Source organism: Micropterus salmoides, unplaced genomic scaffold (assembly GCF_014851395.1).
Source record: "Micropterus salmoides isolate LMB-PRFRI ecotype aquatic unplaced genomic scaffold, ASM1485139v1 Ms_hic_scaffold_12, whole genome shotgun sequence".
Lineage (NCBI taxonomy): Eukaryota > Metazoa > Chordata > Actinopteri > Centrarchiformes > Centrarchidae > Micropterus > Micropterus salmoides.
Window position 1 is genome coordinate 17,778,861 of NW_024040263.1, and position 20,861 is coordinate 17,799,721.

Below are 20,861 nucleotides of genomic sequence, written 5' to 3' on the forward strand. Positions count from 1 at the left end.
GCTGACGTGCAGCTCAGTCTTCCCGCCCAGGTTATTCCTGCATTGATCTCTCTAAAGCAACAGCTGTTATATAAAGCAAGCTATGAATCAACACTGAATGTACACAAAATGGATGACTTGTCATTGTGAAAACATTTAGAGGATGAAAACATGAAGTCAGTGGCAGCAGTGGAAATGTTTGAGTCACTGATATTCTCTGGTCTTCTGTACTCAGAGGAGGGATGAAGTGTTTAATTAAACCTCTTGTGCTGTTGCCTGAGATATGTACAGAATGTACAGGGATATTTACAGTAATGCGTTCAGTGTTTGAGCCACCGCTGCTTTACATAGTGGTAGCTATTTTGTGTCAAAATAAGTTGGTGCTTTCAGTGAGGGAAGGTAACTCAGCATACTGTACAATTTTCAGGTACCATACTCAGGGTGCGAACTACAGGGAGGCCAGGGGAAGCTTTGCTCCTCTTAATAAGACTTGAGCTCCCCGAAAAACAGGATTTGTGAAATTTTGGGTCTCTCTAAAATAATACTGACAATATCATATTTTGCCATGGATTTCTATTTTTCTGTATCTTCATCGTGGGTCATGCGTAAAAATTAGGCTATTATTGAGATATGATTGTAACTAAATGGCATGATGGTAACTAAAACGAAATCCCACTCAGTCTGCGCGCCGAATCGCCAGCACAAGGCGAAATGCTGGAAAAGCTTAGTAGGCTACAGCAAGCAGGACAGACAGTACCTTCCGTGAGAAGGAGTTTCTGCCATTAATGAGCGTGACAGCAAGGGCTGCAATGGCTTGTGTGAAAACAGCCTGGCATAGCTACTTTTTGTGAATCTTAATGGACAACCCTCCCTGTTTAGTAGATTAACCTACCCAACAGTATAAATCCTATATCCTAAGTGCCTGACAGTATTATGTAAATGATCCCAGAGACGTTTTAGTTAAAGAGTAAGGTGCCTTACTGACTCACGTTTTTGTCGTTTTCCTGCAACAACTCTCCTCTTGTGAGATTTCAAAGTGAGATTTCTTACTCTTTAATAAAACGTTCTATCTCTGTCTGCTTTTACTTTAGTAAATAATCTGACTTTGCTCCTATCCTGAACTGAATGAATACATGCAGTGCGGTGGGCTGGGAACAAATATCAGTGTCTTCAGAGAATTTAACACTTCATTATTATAACATCTTATAAAATATGTATAACGTGTGTGAGCAGAATGTGCGCGATATAAACAATAATTAGAATTGTGTTGTACAGGAAATGGAACTGCCAAGAGACAGAAAAAACACATGAGGAGGACATCTACAGAAACTGTGCCACAGCTGTCACCAACAACAAGGATCCCTGTGTACATCAACTCTTGGGGCAATTAATCCCAAGCCAACTCCCATTTCCCATAATGTTAGATAACAAGCTATCAGTGCTTCAAATAAATCTCCTGTTTGTTGACAGAATCTGGCTTTTATCTCCTCTTTCCATTCCACCATCCGTCTGTATTTTCTCTCCCTCTCTGTCCCATCTATCCTCGCGCTGTTTGTCGGGCAGTCAGTTTCTTATCTCATCTCTTGATCTGTGCACACACACACACCCCCAACCATCTACGGCCGCTCACATGACCAATGACCACCAGGCTGTCAGGGTGCTAATGTAAGCCTCTCTGAGAGGAGATAACAGCCGGTTGGAATAATTGAGCGAGAGAGAGAGAGAGAGAGAGAGAGAGAGAGAGAGAGAGAGAGAGAGAGAGAGAGAGAGAGAGAGAGAGAGAGATGAAGCCAGGGGCACACAGTAAGATACCTCTCAGTTACCATGGGAACTTGAATTGAAGCCCCTGCACACACACAAATCTCTGTGAACACCCCCCGCTGTGTACTTTGACCAGATGAGGTGCTTGCAGTAGCAAACTTCAAACACTGAGAGATGATGTAACAAGGCAGTACGGGTAATAAATCAACAGAAATTATTACCCCATAATCATATTAGGGATGATTAGGTATCCAAACATAACACACTTTGGTATTAAGAAATATAGTTTCTTCACTTTGTAAATTGTACACATCATTCTGGTATAACATGCTTTATTGTAACATAGGATTGTATTGGACAGTTCTAATACCAGCCTTCAATATGAAACAAACCATTTGTTGCAGAATGAAAATGTTCTCTGAGTTCACTCATCAGTAATTTGGTCCTTTTGAACACTGCAGCCTCGCATCAATATGTAAAACAGTTTCGAATCATTATTTTTCCAGAGGAAGACTGTTAAATGTGGAACGTGTTCCCTCTTGTGGTAACAAGTGCATGCTTCAACAACATGTACAGAGAGAGAGACACTAATGCAGTTTGTTGTTTTAGTACCATAAAACTTCAGTTGAAAGCTTAGTCCCAGTTAAACACCGGTCCCTTTTACTGGACTGGTGTGGCTACACGTTTTGACAAATAAACGCAAAAGGTATTAAAGGCCTGTCCCATATATAGGCAGTATGAGTTCAGTGATTGAAGCAAATAAAAGCCCGGGCTATTAATTGAAGTTTTACGGTAATAACTGGAAACCAAGACACTCTGATGTAAATCTGATTATGAAAATATTCTTTAACTGGAATGTTTGGGCCATAAGCTGAAGTACAGTTGACAAACGGTGTCATCGCAAGGTCCATTCAGTAATATATCACAGGAACTTCATCAGCACAGTGTGCTTGATCATTTTTAATTGCATGACGACTGAGTAAACTCCATCTGGACGAAGGCCTTGTAATATCACCAAATTCTCAAGAACAGCTACTAAATTGATCTTGAAGTGATGATTTTACACAATGTATAAATGAAAGTCAAGTCAAGAATGTACTTTGAAGCTCAGCTAGAGAGGTATAGCTTCATTTTGTCTTTACAGAACAACTTAAAGCCTCCTAAATTGCATCCATGTTGCATCTACATCAAACAACGAGATTAGCATTTGGAAAAATATCACTATCTCTGCCATCAAGTAATCCCTGGCTTAAATTTTGCCCGAGCTTTGTTTGTTCACTTCACCCTCTGAGATGCCTCAGTTATCAGAATTGTTATTGCTGTAGATGTTTTTTAAGGAATGTTGAAGACATTGAAATAAATAAAAGATGGGAAAGTCCCATATCCATAACTCCAATTCAGTCTTTTATGTCAAGTTCTTAAAGTTGTTTTAGCTCACTTCTTTAGGATGCACACATTACATTTACATGTATGTATTGCAACATACAAATGAGGTATGAGGTCTATCTCCGTCTGTTATTGACAAAGAGAAAACAACTACACACTATTTAAATCAGAAATGTCCTTTATTTCCCTATAAATGCTCCATTTTGACAGCCAACAGCAGTTATTACATTATTAAGTAAGTTAAGATTTTTTTGTAAACATTAAGTTAGCTGCAAAAGTAAAAACAAAACAAAAGACAAAAGAAGTTGTCTCCTCATGTTTACACTGTTGAGCCTAAATCTGGTGCCTTTAACTGGTTTCTCCTAATTGTAAAGACATGCAGGTACTCGGTACATTGCAGTAACACAATGATTGAAACATCTTGCTTTTAACAACCCAAACTATTTACAGTGATTCATTTAAACTTCCTCTGTTGTGCATTCAACAGGAAAGAGACATTAGTAGTATAACATGAAACATGAACATGAAAAATAAAAACATGCCTTTAAGCAGCATTCAGGCACATCAGTGTCATCATGAAATAGATAATCAACCAGCTCCCTTTATAGCACAACACTGTGATTGTGAAGTTAATTAAATATAATACAGCCATTTTGAATACCATTTATGTAAATTGCTTCAATTTTGCAGTGCCAAATACGTGGTAGGCATTAAGTAGAATATATCATTTTGTCATTAGTCAGTAGGAACATTTCTCAAAATGATGCTTTTGAGAGACCATTATTCCAAAACACATTAAAGACGACACAAATAAGTTCTCAATATTTGTGTGTGTGTGTGTGTGATGCATCCATGTGGGCTAGAATAGTCAAAGTGACCTTGCATTCGTTTACCTAGTGGGCTCTTAGCCGCAGCAACATGTTGTTAAAAGCTCAACCTGCCCCATGCGTGGCACCGATTTAGTGACACCATTAGCAAAGCGTCATTTTGACTTGAAATGGCTTTCAAATGTCCTGTCTGAAGAGGGTCCACTGAGGCGTTATAAAAGTATAGTTTTAGCTTTGGAGCTGGGTTTCTTCTCCATCTTCGAGCTATACCTGCTGTGGACGCTGACTATTGTTCAGATCTAAAATGAAAAGCAACAAAATATTCTGTTTTGCACATACCTATGACTTTGTGTGTGCACAACAAAAAATCCACATTTCCTCATTTACCTCTGGTGTGTAACCATGCAGATAGTTTTTGGTCTTATTCTTATATGCCCAGGTTTGAGATATTCATCTCCAAGATTCTGCAACCACACCTATAAAACTGAGGAGAATGGAATTTCATTTTTTGTGCTGAAAGCATTGAACAGGAACATTTCTTTCCAGAAACAGTGTCCAGTGACTCTGGATAATCCAGGCCTCATTGTGGACATTGTTCATTGGAACATGTCTCTACAATTAAACAATTGCTATTTCCACCCCATTGTACCAGGGCTTATCAGAAACCAAAGCTGTCTGCATGACCACATACCACATACCACTACAGGTAAGTGAAAAATGTTTTTTTTAGGTAAACCAACCCTTTTAATGCACCCATTTGCCCTCCATTTTGACAGTCCACTGGCCGTGAAACAGTTACTTACACAGCAGCCGCATGTCGTACTGATCACAACTAGTTCACCAGAGGGCAGCATCCATCCACAAACAACAGACAGTCTGACTGAGAGGTCCTGTGTCCAGCTATTTGATATTTCTCTCACAAAGGCTTCTCTGTCTCTGAGGGGAATTCATGGCAGAACCCATCTTTTGAGGTCTTTTCATTCTGTTCAAGGTGGACAGATTTTGTTTTCATGGCGTTCTTGCAGAAAGAGTACATTCACACAGCAGTCACAAAACAACAAAGGCATTTTATGCAGTGCAATGATTATCAGCGTCTCAACAGTCTGTCATTTCCTTGTTCACTTGCCAATGCTAAAAGGCAGAATAGAAAACCTTTGGACCATGCAAGATGACTCACTTAACTGGAAGTGCTGTTGTCCTGGATTTATAAAAAAATACATGAATCTCAGTACCGGATTTTTCCTAATTAATGTTAATCACCGCTTCACCCTGATGATTTATCACACGCCATGATGAAGGATTTACTTTGGCAAATCCATTTTTGTTAATGTGACCGCAAGTAAGATTGAAATACACAAAATTGTCTTCATAGGTCTCTGTGATCCAACTCCATTCCTCTCCAGGCCTGTAGCTTCTTGTTTTCCGGCTCCCCTCACCAGGAATTCATGGTTCTGAATCAAAGTGCTCGAAATGTATCTACCAGAGGTGGTGCTCTTTAAGGAACAGCTGTATGGCACATCTGAACTTTTCCGCTTCAGGGAACTATGGATAGTCAGCCAACCCTTTTCATCCACACTTTTAGTAGTAGTAGTGTAAGACCCATCTGAGAGATTGTGGGAGCCATGAAACCAGTGCACATCTCCATCTGGGTGGACATGGTTGAAGGTGCAGACGGGACCATCACTTGTCAAAACACCCTTAGAACTCCCACAACACTCTGCAAAGAAGACCATAAGAAGAGTTCAAAATTCAATAATGCAGTTCATGCACAAAACATTTGGGAATTTAATGTTCTCATTTAGCATAGCCACCATACCGACGTTATTTCCATTATCAAATCTACACCAATCGCAATGGAACAGTGGTGGCAAGTAACTAGGTATATTTACTCGAATACTGTACTGCAATTGCAAATGTACTTGTACTTCACTCACAACCTTTAGAAGGACATTTTATTCCTCTGTAACCAGTTACTTTGTAAATTGAGATTTTACACACAAAATGCAAGTGGAGTTTATAATATATGGTGCTTACCCATTGGTGTTTAACTATGAGCTGACCAGTAGGGCCCCTGGGCCAATGAGTGCTTAAAGTGTGAGTTGACCTCTAGGGCCCACATGCCCCTTGTTGTATACATCAAGTGTAACTTCTGGGCCCCTTGGTACATATGCTTAAAATGAGCTGTGCACACTACAATATGCAGGTGACATGATACAATATTCACCAACAAGTCAGCTCATTCAGGACAGTTTGAAGGGTGTCATATTATGGCAAGCGTTCATCATTTGACTTACTGTAACTAGCTATCACTTTATTTTAAGCTATAGCGACCCATGAACTACTAAAAACCGTAGCATCAACTCCGAAGACTCGTGTAGCACAGGTGCTGTGCGACAACAGTTGTAGTTTCACATGCTAGCAACAGCCTTTTTAAGGCATATGAAAGCTCAGATATTCAGAATTTGGATGTTATTAACTGGTGTATTTTATACTGAAGAACAAGCATTGAAAATCTCTTAACTTATGTACTTATGCCACCACTGCAAATGAGGTAACTAAAAAGGGCAGTCCAGTGTTTTGTACACTGATGACAGAAGTTTTACAAATGTTGTTTAAAAAAGAATAGACTGACCTTTTAACTCCACTCTTGTATGTCCATATGGAGCTCCCTGGTTGGAGTGTAGTTTGCAGGTGTAGCGCTTTCCACTCTCCAGGGGCTGCACTTTTTGAAAGATGAGGGACAATTGTCCGTGTTCATACTCACAATGGAAGTCACTTGTATCTGTAGTATGTCTGTGGTGTGTGGTGATGGTTCCTTCACTGTCCACAGAACATAAGGTTGTTTTGTTGTGGGTCCACCCCATATGTATGACTGATAGTCCATTTCTAGATGAGGACACGTCACAGTTTAGGGTTACCTGTTGACCACACTCTGCACTGATCTTGGGACTCACACTTAATTTCGCCAACTCTGTTGACAAAGATACAGATATTGTACTGAGATCCAATGGAAACAAAAGTTTCTTGTTGCTTCATTTGTATCTTACAGTTAGGATTATTATTAAGACCACCATAGTGTTACACCTCACACTTTTAGAACATTACACCTTGGTCTCCCTTTAAACTTTCAAAAGAAAAAGAGGCTTTTTCCTCCTGCTCAGATCATATTATGAAGATTTGTTTCTGCAACTTGTATTTGTGACAGACATATCCTTTTTAGAAATATGTCTACTGTACAAATTAGTTTAAACAATTTTCAACAAGTTTCACATACCTTGTGTCGTGAGAGTGAATGCAGTTAGAAGACAGTGAATGTGCAATGCCGTGAACCCCATTGTCACCTCTGTTGCATTTCACTGTGACATGGAGAAGAATCTGATTAAAACAGATCTCAATATATAAACACTACAATTTTTTGGGCAGACAGATTGAAACCTTAAGATTAGCAGGCTGAATGATCCCCCAGATTTAAAAAAGTGCAAAACTGACCTCAGGACGACTGGATCTTCTCCTCAGCTCAAGTGCTTGTAGATTCTGATTCCTTATTGTGCTTTTTGTATATTTATCGTCCTTCAGACCTGCCCTTAAGTGCAGAACGTTAATGATTGCACACTTCCTTATCGTTCTCCGCGTTCCAGCACACACCCTACACAGTGATAAGCCTCCTGGATATTCTCCTTCATAATTCTGTAGACAGACGGAGAGTGAGAGCCTATTCATGAAGCTGTACAAGCTGCCACAAGAAGAGACTTGTATGACTTCCTTTGATGTGTTGCAACAGTGTACTGCTGTGTCATTTAATTTCACTCCACTTTCATATAGACTTTTGCCATGAAGTCATCACTATCTGATGTTGTCCAGACTCCATGGAATAGCCAAAGGGGAAACCCTTGTATCTATTATTTACCAAAAAGTCCCTCTCACTTAGTCACTTCATGGGAAGCAGCGGCATAGATTTTAGTAATGACCTTCACACAGCACACTCATATCAACACCAAACAAATAGAGTCAAAGTGGTCTCCTAAACCACTATAAAAAATGTTGCTTTTCATTGATTTTATTTTACTTTGATCATATGTATCCAGTTTTATTTCTATTTCAAATATACTTTAAATTTAATTTAAAAAAGTAATTGCCTGCACCGTTGACAAATCTTCAAAAGAAAGAAACATATATCTATACTTTACTTCAAGTGCCCCCCTTTGTTTTACTGTAAAGGTTTCTTCTTGAAAGCTGTTTAGGAGACCACTTTGTTTCGCTGATCCCTTTGGGTGACCTCTATGAGACACCAGAGTTAAATTTTGGAAAATAGGGAGAATGTGTCCCTGATGTGCCCCTGGTGATAGGGAAGCTGTATGTTTCACTGAAAATCGTGCTAAATGCAGCTCTAATGTCCATACATGCCACCTTCTTATGTGTTTATCAAAGGCTAATGATTTATTTCTTCTTTCTGCAAATACCAGGAGGAGACCCAACGACTAACAACTATTGTCAGTTGCTTATGACTCCCTGGTGCAGAACTTCATCATTGTCCAAAAACCAATTAGAGCTATGCCATTGCATTCAGTGACACTTATTTTGAAAACTGTCCATTGCTACATTTTTATCTCTAGAAAGTAGCTCACTTTCAGCTAGATGTCACTGAGGATCCTAGGGATTCTGTGTTTACACTGCTTCATCAGGTTGATGAGCTGAGGGGAATAAACTACATCAAGTATGCCATCTTGTGCCCCACTGTAACCCTTCAGTGTCAATGAACAATAGGGTTCATGTAAATGTGTGATTTTGTGTGAAAATATAAAATGATAGAAAGCAAAATCAATATAGACAAATATATCCGATACTAAACTAATAGATTTTTGTTTAATTAAGTAATGGCACAACATTTTATGGCTAACGTCTTTCATTTTTTTTTATTTCTAAAGTGATGCCAGTCTCATATGCATCTACACAACAACTTTTCCAGTCATAAGCATAAGCATTGATTTTCGGTGGCTCTTATTTGGACACTTACAGAATGAGTGTTAATTAGAAAGCTGCTTGTCCAGAGTGCGGCAGAGGCAAAGTAATTTACTTCAATGAGCACTGGGAGACAAGGGGCGACAAGGAGCAGAGCAGTTCCTGCCAATAAGATCTCATTTACGACAAGAGAAACTTGAGCAGCTTTCAACTGTGAAAATGAGTATAAATGTTGTGTATCAAGGAATCATTCCAGGGCAGGTTTGTTAACCATATGTTCTTCTTCAGTGTAAACCTTTTTTACTCTGGTTTCATAACTCTGTTCCAATCACAGAATAATGGAAGATAAACGGATTGTAGCTGCTTTTCTTAACTTGTACATGGCTACATGGGGTTATTTGCATTGACATCAGTAACAAGAATTAAATGTGAAGGAAGATATCAGGTTTAAAGGACCCCTGCTGACGGTTATTGTTGTTGTACAACACAAGGGAATTTGAATGCACCAAGGTGAAGAAATCCTACAGCCCAATTAGAGGGCTGTGGATGTGAGATAGAGTTACCATGTGTAATTATCTTTTCCTCCCTCCAAATGGAAGCAGCATCTTGCTGTCTGGGTTCAGACAAAAAGCATGAAGTAATGAGGCCTCCACTTATTTCAGCAAGTCACAGCAATTGTGCCGATGCAGAGGAGCTGAACTGTAGGTGGGTGAGTTGCTTTGTGGGTAAAGTAGGTACCAGATATTGACAAGGAAGAAGAATGTGTAGAATAAAAAAAGACAATTATCTGGTTTGGCTGCGTCGATTTTGATACTTTTCTTTAAACTGTCCATCATGAGTGACAATGTTATAGAAGTGCAATGCTAAATCAATGGATTTTTCTTTTAAATTTAGGCAAGTACAACTTGTTTAAGGTTAGGTTGTGATTGTGATCTTAATCAACTCTTAAATGTGTACCTCAAATGTCAAAAATGATTAAAACAAAAAAAACAGGAATAGGGTTTCTAATGTTAGTTAAGAGAATTAAAAGAAACCAACATTTTGGTAGGACAGCGGGTTGTGAAACCGTCAGACACTTTAAATGTCATACACAAGAGGCTTTGCAGTGCTACAATAATGTCACACTCATAATTTACATGGCCACGAGATGTTGCTTCTTATTAAAACATAAGCATCAGTCGTTTTAAAGCATTTTAATGGCTGATGCTGTAGTCTGTCTGGTGAGGAGCTTCACGTACCTTGTTATGGCAGAATCTGTGCAGCTACACGTAGATAAAGTGTTCTGAATCTCTTGACCATTTTCTTCATTTTACTGAAATTCGGAAAAAAATACTGCATTAGTCTCCTGATCTATTACTGCCAGTGTTATAACGATTCTGTATTAGTACATTATAAATGCACATAATATATGCATGTGCCTAATGTAATGAATTCTTCTTCCTGCTGTAGCTTTGGTAGTTAGGACCCAAATACAGTATGGCTACTTGGAACAGCACAACAAAATAGCATTCATGTTAACCCTTGGTCCTCATCTTGACAGTAAATCTAAGCAATGGAATTATAGGTAGACTTGTCTCATCAGTACCATTCCCACAAGCCAAGCAGACAAACTGATACACCTTTAGAAGTGGCTGACTTTTCTGAAGAGGTTATCTACCTGACACTCTCCAGTGAGCCTGTAGGCTTCACTCAGTGTTGCGGCTGTGCAGACCTGAAATCTGCTCTGAACTATCAGTGTCTCTCCATCACTGTGAACCCTTCCCATCAGGGAGAATAGCACCTATGCCTCTGCTCTTAACAGTCTGAACTGTTTAGCACTTTAGCAAAGCTCCAGTTTATTTAGTCACACTTTGTGCATTTGCTGCTGTATTGCATCATATGTTTTTCTTTTATTATCTAATTATATGGTGTTGTCTTTTGCCCTGTCCTGGCTTTTATGAGCACATAGCACATGAGCTATTGTCAGCTATTGCACAAATATTACATCTTGAATCCACAATCTGGCCCTTATCACACTCGTGACCCTTGTGGTTCTCTTAAGTCTATTGCATTATCAGCCACTACAGAATAATGTCAATGCTTTCACTGCTTAGTCATCTATTGGCTGAGTCATTCATCCTGCTTCTCAAATTCTGGCTGCTAGTTTTATTGCTGAAATGTTGATCATCATTTGTACATTGTTTTTACTATAGCTGCCAACATTACCATAATCCCCATTATCTTTTTTTGTATGAACCCTGACCCTTGTCAACCAGTACTCCTGTGCTGGAAAACTACCAGCCTCCTGGTTTGCTGTGTATCAGGCTCTGTTTTGCAGGTAGTCAGTCCAAATAGGCAAACAAAGAAAGAGGGATTGGCCAACAGGCATAACAGAAAGGCTTTGTATACAGGTGGGTGTGGAAGTCAGGTGATGACTGTAATAGGCCTTTTTCACAGAAGACATTCACAGTAGGAAAAACACAGGTGTAAATAATGAGAATGACTGAATTCCCTTTAGCTGTTTCAGTTTCATGGTCCTCGTATTGTTTCACCTGGCTTACTGACATGACTCACTGCAAATTACACAGAACCATTTTTATAGAGCCAGACAGGGCCTCCAGTTTAAACAAATTGGGGGTCCATCACCTCTGTCAAGATTGAAACTCAGTGAAGTACAGAAATTACTGAGATCTGGAAACAGACAGAATTCCAACAGGGCAAGAGACACAAGCCCTCAGATGAGGGGGTAGGTTGTAAACAACCCCACAGTTTAGCCACATTATCTAAATGAACTTAATTTAGAGTGGAAAACTGTATTTAACATACAGTTGAGTAATAATTATAATGTTTGCTGTGTCACCCAAGATTGGCCAATCAAACTTGATTTAGGAAAGCATTACTCCACAGGTCCGTAATTTCTGAATAATTCTAAAAAAATCTAAAAATCTATGAAGTGTCCTGGTACTAATTATAGGGAAATAGTAAAGAGTTAATCAATTCTAATTTATTAAAATTAGAAGACCAACATGTAGACAGTGTTTGAGTAAGTGCACAGCAGGTCAACTGAAATTGAAAAATGTAAAATGTTGTCAGGAAGCAAGCATTCAATTACACATATATGGAAATAAAGCATACAGTAATTAATGCATATTAAATTAATATTTAATAATAACTATTATTCTCATTACATTTCCTAGGAAATTATTATTAAATTACAGAACCAATTAAAAAAGTCACCAGGATTGGATCATTCCTATTCCTTGCCCTACAGTATCTGACTTCTCTGATGGTTCTGCTTTCCCAGATCTCAGAAATTAACTTGGTGAGTGCAATAATGCTATTAAAAATAGACCATTTTCCTGGCAAACATTTTCATATTGCAGTTAAACATACTAAATGACACCAAGGAAACCAGGGGCTTTTGGGCTAGTGGGGATCTGCAGCCCTGGAGCAGGTTCATATTTTTCCCTGTCTATAATCTCTTTTTGGCTACGAGTGCACACATCCACACACATGTGAAATAGACAAATATAAATGTTCTGCTGAAATTCACTGTCTCATATAACAGGAAAAACCATAGTATCACACTCTCAGACCCTTCCTGCCCTGCATGACAGCATGTTGCATGGCATGTTGAGTGTTATCCTGTACTTTATTGCTGTGGGGACCAGATTACCCATAATGAGTTTTATCTGGGGCTTTAACATGATTTGCAGTAGGTCTATTAAACGGATGCAGTTGTTCAGCATCTGGTAAATAAAGTTTGACAGTAATTCTGCTCTCAAGAGAGTCCAGCTGAGTTTAAATCGCTCTCTGGACCTGTTGCTACGGTTATTAGTCAGGTAGATTTAGTTGTAGAAAGTCTGGCGATTGGTGAAGATTAAATTTTGAAAAAGTTGTCACACTCATAGAAACTTTTTTCCACAGGGCCTGGATGATATCAAAGATGCAGTGTCACCAAGCTCAAAATATAGAATTATTTATGTGACCTTTTCTGGGTGTCACTTATGTTAGATGAATCATCTGTGGCTTCAATAGCTAATATTTCAATGATTTGAAACATTGGCTAATATTCTAATTACGACCAATACAAAACACAGCAATTATGTACCTCAGTGCATAAATTTTTTTATAGAATAAGATAGCACCAAACAGAAGTTGTGAGGTTTTTAAAATACAGAAATGGAAACATGTTTAAGATTATTGCATTACAGGAGCCGTTGAACTTCCATTGCATCACAGTCTTGAAGATGATGGTACAAGCAGCACCAATAATTCCTGTGTATATAATTCCTGTTGAAGACTTTAGCTGTTAAACCCCCCAGAGCTCCACTAAAGCTCAGCCGCAACGAGATTTAAAGAATATAAGCCGTGCTGGCACTAAACTCTAAAAGTTCAATAAGAATCTCAGTTAAAATATGTTGTATACTGCTGCAAGTTTCCATTTTAAATGTTTGCTGCATTAGGGGTAGCTGAACTGAAGCCTCCATGTTTTATGTTCGAAGAAACATATCTAGTTCTCTTTTCAGTCAGTCAAAAAATGTTATGGACAAATAATTATAATAAAAATAAAATATACATAATTTTTAATAGGCTGTACAATCTTTACATACAAACAGCCAGCTGTGGCTAACAACTTTGTATTAGGTTTAAAGACTCAGAGATGACAACTAATACAAATAGGAACATAATCTCAGTTTTTTTTTCCTTAAAGGTGACAGCCCCGCTGCTTGGTTCACACTGTTGTTGACTTGCTTTTTGTTTTCTGGGCTGCAGACCTGATTACCAGGTTATCAGCTGCATGGAACACACCTGGGCCCAGTGAGCCCCATGTATATAAGCCAGAGCAGTAGTTGTTTGAACTTCCTCGTCTTAAAGCTTTTGTTGTGGTTTTGCTTATTCTGTTACAAATAAATCACTTTGTTATTGAGTTTACCCGTGTGCCTCCCATTTTTATTGCAGTCCAAGATATGATATGGATTACATTACTTATTGACATAAAAATCTGCACAATATTTAGCTTGTTCAGAAATTCCTAGAGGATGAGTTCCTGAACAGGGGGTGAATCACTTAAACAGACAAAGGAGAGGAAAGCATTTATAATATCATTCACTACTGTGTTTGCTTGTGCATTTGTTTTCCGTTTTACAAAGGGAATCCTTATATAAATATACAGTACATTATTCATGGAGGATTTGGACAAGACGAAAGGAAAATTAATTATAAACACACAAGTGCTCAGTGTTTTCTGGGTGAGGTTAAGTATCTTTTGGTTTCTCACTTGTCCTTCCTTTCTACTTCTTAGTGCAACAAGTTGAAGTGTATTACTTTCCAGTCAAATCTTGAAGAACGAGTTACAATGTGTGTAGAAAGAGGACAGCTTGCTAAGCAGGTCTATTAAATACACTCTCAATAACCACATTATACCCTTTCCCGCCCTTTCAGCTTTTCTACTTGCCCTCCCTTCTCAACATTTTTTGACTGCTTATTCCAGCCATAAGCGGTATGGTTGTAGTGCTTAGTATAGCCATTAGTGGTGACTAGTGACTTCTAGAAAATGGCAGGATAAAATCAACCCCTCTCCTCCTGAAGAGCTGTAAGTCAGAGGAGCACAGGAGCAAGTCCCCAAATTGTACAGAATTTGTTTTGTGAGCAAAAAAGCAAAGCAGCTCGAGCAAAAAATGAGTTTTCTTGTTGAAGTGGCTGTGTACAGGTAGCAAGTGACTCACCGCTCAAAAAAACAAAATTGAGCCAATTTTCCCCAAACTGTCACAGGAGCGCCTCAGTGGATTGCTGCAGGGTAATGATTGTCGACTTTAGCTGTGGTGTTTTTTAAGGACAAAGGTTTGAAAAGACTAGAAGTACACTGCATGCTCATTCCTGTCAAACTGAGTTTATACACACTGTGAGAAACAGGACTTCTCAGCTTACTTAATAAGAATTTTGAATTGAAAGTGTGAGTGAACATGGATGAATTTCAGAACAAGCTAATTCTATTTACCTGCATCTGGAATGTGACTCAGCCAGCTATGTCAGATAAAATCAGCAGCGTTCAGGGACATTTTGAATTGATTTAAGGTCCTTCTCCTTATACACAAATCACTTAATGTGCTAGGACCAAGCTACATTGCTAACTCCCTTGTTTGCTACTTGCCTTCAAAAACACTGCAATCATCTGCTGCTGGTTTATTGGAGGTTCCCAGAAACATTTGAAAGAAAATCAGGGATTCAGCCTTTGTCAATTATGCCACAAAGCTATGGAACTAGCCTACCTATAGATATAGTAAAGATAGTAAAGCCAGCTCGCTAAATATTTTTTTAAAGAAAATGAAAAACTTGTGTTTTCACACCTGAACTGTTAAGACATGCTTGCACCAACAAACAGACACATATGCTGACTATCACTCAGAACTTGAAACACTCATGTAAATTATTACATTCTTAAAGAAGAGACCATTATCCACTCACTTTATGAGCCACCAGGAGATAGAGTGACACATCCAGCATGTTCAGGTCAATGATATCTGCTATCCAGTTTACCCATAAACCTGAACTCCAGACTGTTCTCTGCTAACAGCCTTGCACAGACCACGGCAACACCTGATATGATTCCCCTTCTGTCCCTCCCCACCCTCTCTCTCTGTGCCCTCTGTCTGAGCCCTGAAACTTTTGAGGACATCTCCATCACACACAATCATGAATCACATTTATGAGCAGATATGGAAGCTTGGCTGCACTCATAAACACACCACCCAGCCCAATTTCGCCCATAAAGACAACTATCCCACAGTTAATGTCTATTGGAAGGTTTGATAGAGGGTACAGAATGAGAGCATGCTGGAATGAGATGAACCATTCTGACGGGTTTGGGTGAAGTTGTGTTCGGTTTCGAAACTGAACAGAAATGACATGCTCATTTTAGGATCCTGTGAAGTTAAGTCTGGTCTAAAGGCTGCACTCAGTCTTTTAAGATGAAGAGCAAAAACATCACATTCACAGTCATTAAACACGACAGAATTCCTACATTCCACATCTGTCAATTTAAGAAGCTCTTTCTCTTGCTTGTTTTCAATAATCTTTTTAATGTATTTTCCATGCAAATGATATAAGTGTGATAGAAAGAAGATTTGGTATCACAAACAATTCATTATGGTCCAACTTTTATTCTTGATGGTCAGAAACTGACTTTGAAAAGGAGCAACAACTTCAAAGTGCAGACAAGTGACGGACCAGAAAGAAAATGTTTGTAAGCTTTAAAGTTTTTGACACACCACAACATATTCATCATCATGTCACATTTCAGTGGGAAAGTCCACAAAGGCCATCAGATCAATGAAAAATATTCTTGATGTTTTCAAGCCATGAATGCAGATAATTGGTTGGCTCTCTGGCATCATATGATTTTAAATGTAATTTCTTTTAACACATTTGAAAGGACACAACATCACTGTTAGAAGTGGCCTGTCATTATATTGAGGTACTGTAGCAGAAATTACCCTTCAGTGGTTACAAAAAGCTGCAGCTACTACATGAACATTGAGGTATTAAGGAGCATTGTGCTTTGCCATCAGTGGCCTCAATCAATCTCACCATAATTTACAGGCTGTTATGAGCTTCAAAATGATGCAATTGAATAATCTTGATTGTAGTGCAGCTGCCTGCTGCAGCTGGAAGGAACAGAAATCTAAGGGATTTGAGATTGGAGAGATCAGTAAAAACTGTTTTCAATGGTTAAAAGTCAACCCTACCGCAAGGCTCGGAACACTGATATTGGGCAAAATGACAACGTTTTTAAAATATGTTTTCCACAGAATGTCTGTGGTTGGCAACGGCAGTATGATCAAAGGGAACTCAGTCACTGCGTATGTGAAAAAAAGTTTTATAAAGCCTTTTATGGCTCCAGAGGGAGAAATGGAAAACCTTATGAATTGTCTTGAATTTTGTCAGTTGAGGTAATTTAAAGAACACAAGTTTGAAAATAATCTGGGGGTGTGGAGTTGGAAAGAAGTGAGTTTAATAGACCTCTGTACCCCTGAACAACCCCTCAACTCTGCTTGAGGATAGCGGATCAAGGCTACATTAGCAATGAGTAGCATAACACACTCCAATCTCTGACCGAACAATGAGAGATCGAGTTGCACTGTGGGTGAAGTCTTTAAGCCTTTGACTTAACCTGAGTGCAGTAGCAAAAAACACACAAACACCTGATTGACAAGGCACTAGGACTGCGTTTGCACCACTGCTGTCTATACAAGGGCACAACACTGGAAGTTCATGCCATTTTAAACACACAATATGTGACAACAAGGCTTACTCCCACCATCAAAATAACCATTAATCTCTATAATTGTCCAGTTTCTGATTCCATGAATTATATTATAACAAGTAAGCCAAAATGTGAAAGATAACAAATGAGGTCAATATGAGGCTACACTTTAAATTTGTTACTTTCACCTTCCAAAAATCTGTAGAATATTATAAGTCTAAGAAGAGTCATATTTAGACATAACCAGTAAAGCAATTTATTCACATTCATAATCAGATTTATCCGAGACATAATTCTTTCTAATCTCTAAAGGAACAACCATCTCAGGGATCCTTGTTATCTTTTGTTTGGACTGTAAATGGGTAAAATAGAATATCTGGATACATATCCCATGCCTGCTGTAAGCCCGGTGGTGTTGTCAGGAGCTTTGATGCAAGACAAATTTATGTTGAGGAAGAGTTTATCACTCTGAAGCCTGCTCTGAGGAGATCAGAGGCATGTTTTTGCAGAATCAGGAAGCTAATCTGGCTCAGAGCATGCAGGCTAGCTGGCCTACCTTCTTAGCAAACGTACAGCCACGCTAAAACTTAACGCCAATGTTTGCTAACACAGAGGATTAGTCTCCTCTGTTTGCTTGCACTTTGAAGTTGCAGATGTATTATTGCAGCATTACTGGGCCTAAACATATCCTTTATTTTGGCTGGACTCCCAGATATGATTCTAGCTTCTAAAGGTGTTTTATGATAGGATGATTAAATGTGGTTCAACTTGCCTCAGTGAAAAAGATGCCCCCTTATATGATTAACAACACTCAAACAACCACTTCACACAGCTAGAGATTTAAAGTGGGTGTGTTTGCCTTAATTACAAAAAGGAAATGATTATGGTAATTACACTGGAAGCACGCAGGGATCTCTACACATTTCATCCTCTCATCCATCTACGATTGAGAAATTATTTTTAATTTAATCGAAAGACATCTGCATTTAGACAGATGTCCACATGCTGGTGCTTATAATGCAGTTCCCTTTATTAATTGTTAGTGCTTCACCTTGAATTGGGCAAAGGTGAGTCTGCATCCCAACATAATCACAAACAAAGGATGAACCAGGAGGAGGAGCCATACATTAACAAGAGTCTATAGCCACGCTAGCAGCTCTGAGAGGCTGTAAAATTTGTTTTTAATCTGTAGCAGACGTGGTGAAGTAAATGTAATGATTATGTCGTTCAAGATTAAGGTCAGTGTCAAAATAAAGGTCTTTGACAAACTTTATCAAAAGGGTTTATCATGTTGAAAGTGAAAGAGATGTGTGTGACAGTATTACATAGTTTATTTTTATGAGGATGGTGTCAGCACTTTATGATGATAGATTTTATAATTATATGTAGTGTTGGGTTAGTGACGATGTCAAATGCACTTGAAGGTTGTTGGTCATAAAGCAAAATATTGGACCAATTAAAATCTTGATCTGATGATGATGTTAGATTAAAAGTCCAGCCAAAGTTCACAAATGCCTCTACCAATTGCACGGTAATCCATCCAGCAGTTGTCAAACAGCCAATATTCATCAATAAAAGTTGTCTTACTCTCTGCATGTTTAACCTGGAACCCTACTGAACATCACATGCTGTGAAATTCAATTAGAGATGTAAGCTGTACTTTGAGGAATAGGACTCGTAGATTTAGTACATTATTTAAGGCACTATTAACAGATGTTTGCAAATTCAATCACAACATTTAAGAAATCAAAATATGTAACAAACATATACACCAACTAACAATATAACTGTGTGATTTCTTAAGCCAAGATTTTTGGTGTTACATTTGATCCTTGTGTTTCATACATTTTAAGAAGTCACACACTGTTAACAGTTTTATTTCATGGTAAATAATGTGTTTGCTTTTGTTTATGTTCAAGTCCAGTGTCTAGTACTCTCTATTATGGGGAGTACATTATGACTATGTATGTAGACTTCCGAGCAGCTTCTTCCCTCAGGCTGTGAGACTCCTTAATACACTCCACTATGTAAAATATTTTTTATTTCTATGGCTTGTTATTTATCCACACATCTAATGTAAAAAGTGAACTTCAACTTCATTGCATTATACAACCATGTTGTAAAATGATAAATAAATCTACTTTAAACAGACCTGGTATGTTGTAACTTTTTACTTTAAATGATTGTATAGCCACCATCTCAATGTCAGTCTTAAAATGTTTCTATTGTAAAACCAGTAAGTTTACCACTCTAGTCTCAAACTGTTTGCGACTCACAGCGCGAGGGTGGGTCCTCTTGATTACTATCCCGGCATACGCTGGTATCCCATCAGCTAGGCTGAGCCGATTCGTGCTGTTATCAGGTATACACTTTCGATGGACGTGTGGCATGAGAGCATGTGAAAAGTGTCAGTTGCATGAGTCTCATGGTCAATGTGTGAGCGCTGGCAGCTCTGGCCATAGGGAGGTACTAATTCAGCTGACGACATTAAGGTCTGTCCAAAAGGAAATAACATATTAATGCTCTTGACATAGCAATGCAAACTAAATGGGTACTGCTGTTCAGTTTAGTACAGCTACATACACACACCGTCCACTGGGTAAAGCTGCACTAGGGAAGGAAACACATTTCCAAACTTTGTGTACAGCAATTTCTTATCTTCATTAGATTCAATTGCAATCTTTCTACCAAAAGAAAATCCAACCTGTAAGTTTGCATTCAATGTACTGTATATTGAATTACAAGTGTGCTCTGTCCACCGCTAAAGCAATTTATTTCTCTCATTTAATCAGTAACAATAAACACAATCCTGGATTTACACTTTAGCCAAAACAGCCATGTGGTAGTCTTTGTAGCTAATATTTGTGTTTATTTATTTTCAGCTGGAGATAGAAATAATTGAGATTAGATACAAAATTAATTCCTCATCTCCAGCTACTTCTGCACAAATGGTAGTGTGATATTTATATACTGAATCCCAAATAATATCTGCTTTTATAGAATCAATTTAATGTGTGTTTTCTACATCAAATATGGAGTACTTCAGGGCTCTCTTCTTGGCGATGCTGTTCTCTCTTTATATTTCCCCTCTTGGACAATTTATAAGCAGTGATGGAATGCTCAGCTGTATGTGACTGTAAAGGTGATCATTACAACATTATTAATTGAAAGGCCTCCTTGTTTGCTGTGAAAAGCTCCTGCTTCTAAATTCTGATAAAATTGAGATACTAGTCATTTTCCCTGTTCAACATAGACACCAGTTTGATCAACCAACAGTAACTCTCGATAACTGTGTGATTTTGTTTGACAGCCGAGAATCTTGGTGTTAAGTTAGTTCTATATCACACAGGCTCCGCCCTCTACTGGACTCTATGGATACTACCTCCTCCAATCACACACACGCACTTGCCCACTGAAATTTTTATTCTGCACATAGCCGACCAATAGGACGTTGCTACCGATATGTGCGTGACGTATAAACAGCAGTGTCCCTACTGACTCAGCATCCTTTTTTCTTCATCACACAGCAAACTGCTCACTGAATTCACCACCTCCACCGTTTTGTTCACCTGTACACATTTCCATGCAGAATGGCTATGTCACTGCATGCTGAAAAGCTGGGTGGACAGCATTCTGAGACAAGGCCACTATCTTCAGTTCAGCTGCATACCACCAGTTTTCCTGGACATAATGGAAGCCAGTCT

The 20,861-nt window shown here is 38.6% G+C and overlaps 1 protein-coding gene across 2 annotated transcripts in view; it reads right to left on the reverse strand.

The window, feature by feature from the left end:
- Positions 1–3,288: 3,288 nt before the first annotated feature.
- LOC119899267 overlaps positions 3,289–20,861 on the reverse strand; it is a 29,207-nt gene continuing 11,634 nt past the window's right edge. The window contains exons 2-6 of one of the 2 annotated variants that reach the window (XR_005443765.1): positions 10,151–10,224; positions 7,443–7,640; positions 7,228–7,309; positions 6,586–6,924; positions 3,289–5,670 (exon numbers count right to left, since the gene is read on the reverse strand). Coding sequence is in view for 1 of the 2 variants with exons in the window: in XM_038713798.1 (XP_038569726.1) it covers positions 5,255–5,670; positions 6,586–6,924; positions 7,228–7,288 (816 nt within the window). In the remaining variant the exon portion in view is untranslated. Of the gene's footprint in view, positions 5,671–6,585; positions 6,925–7,227; positions 7,310–7,442; positions 7,708–10,150; positions 10,225–20,861 lie in introns of those variants that run through there. The other variant, XM_038713798.1, reaches the window with a different exon arrangement.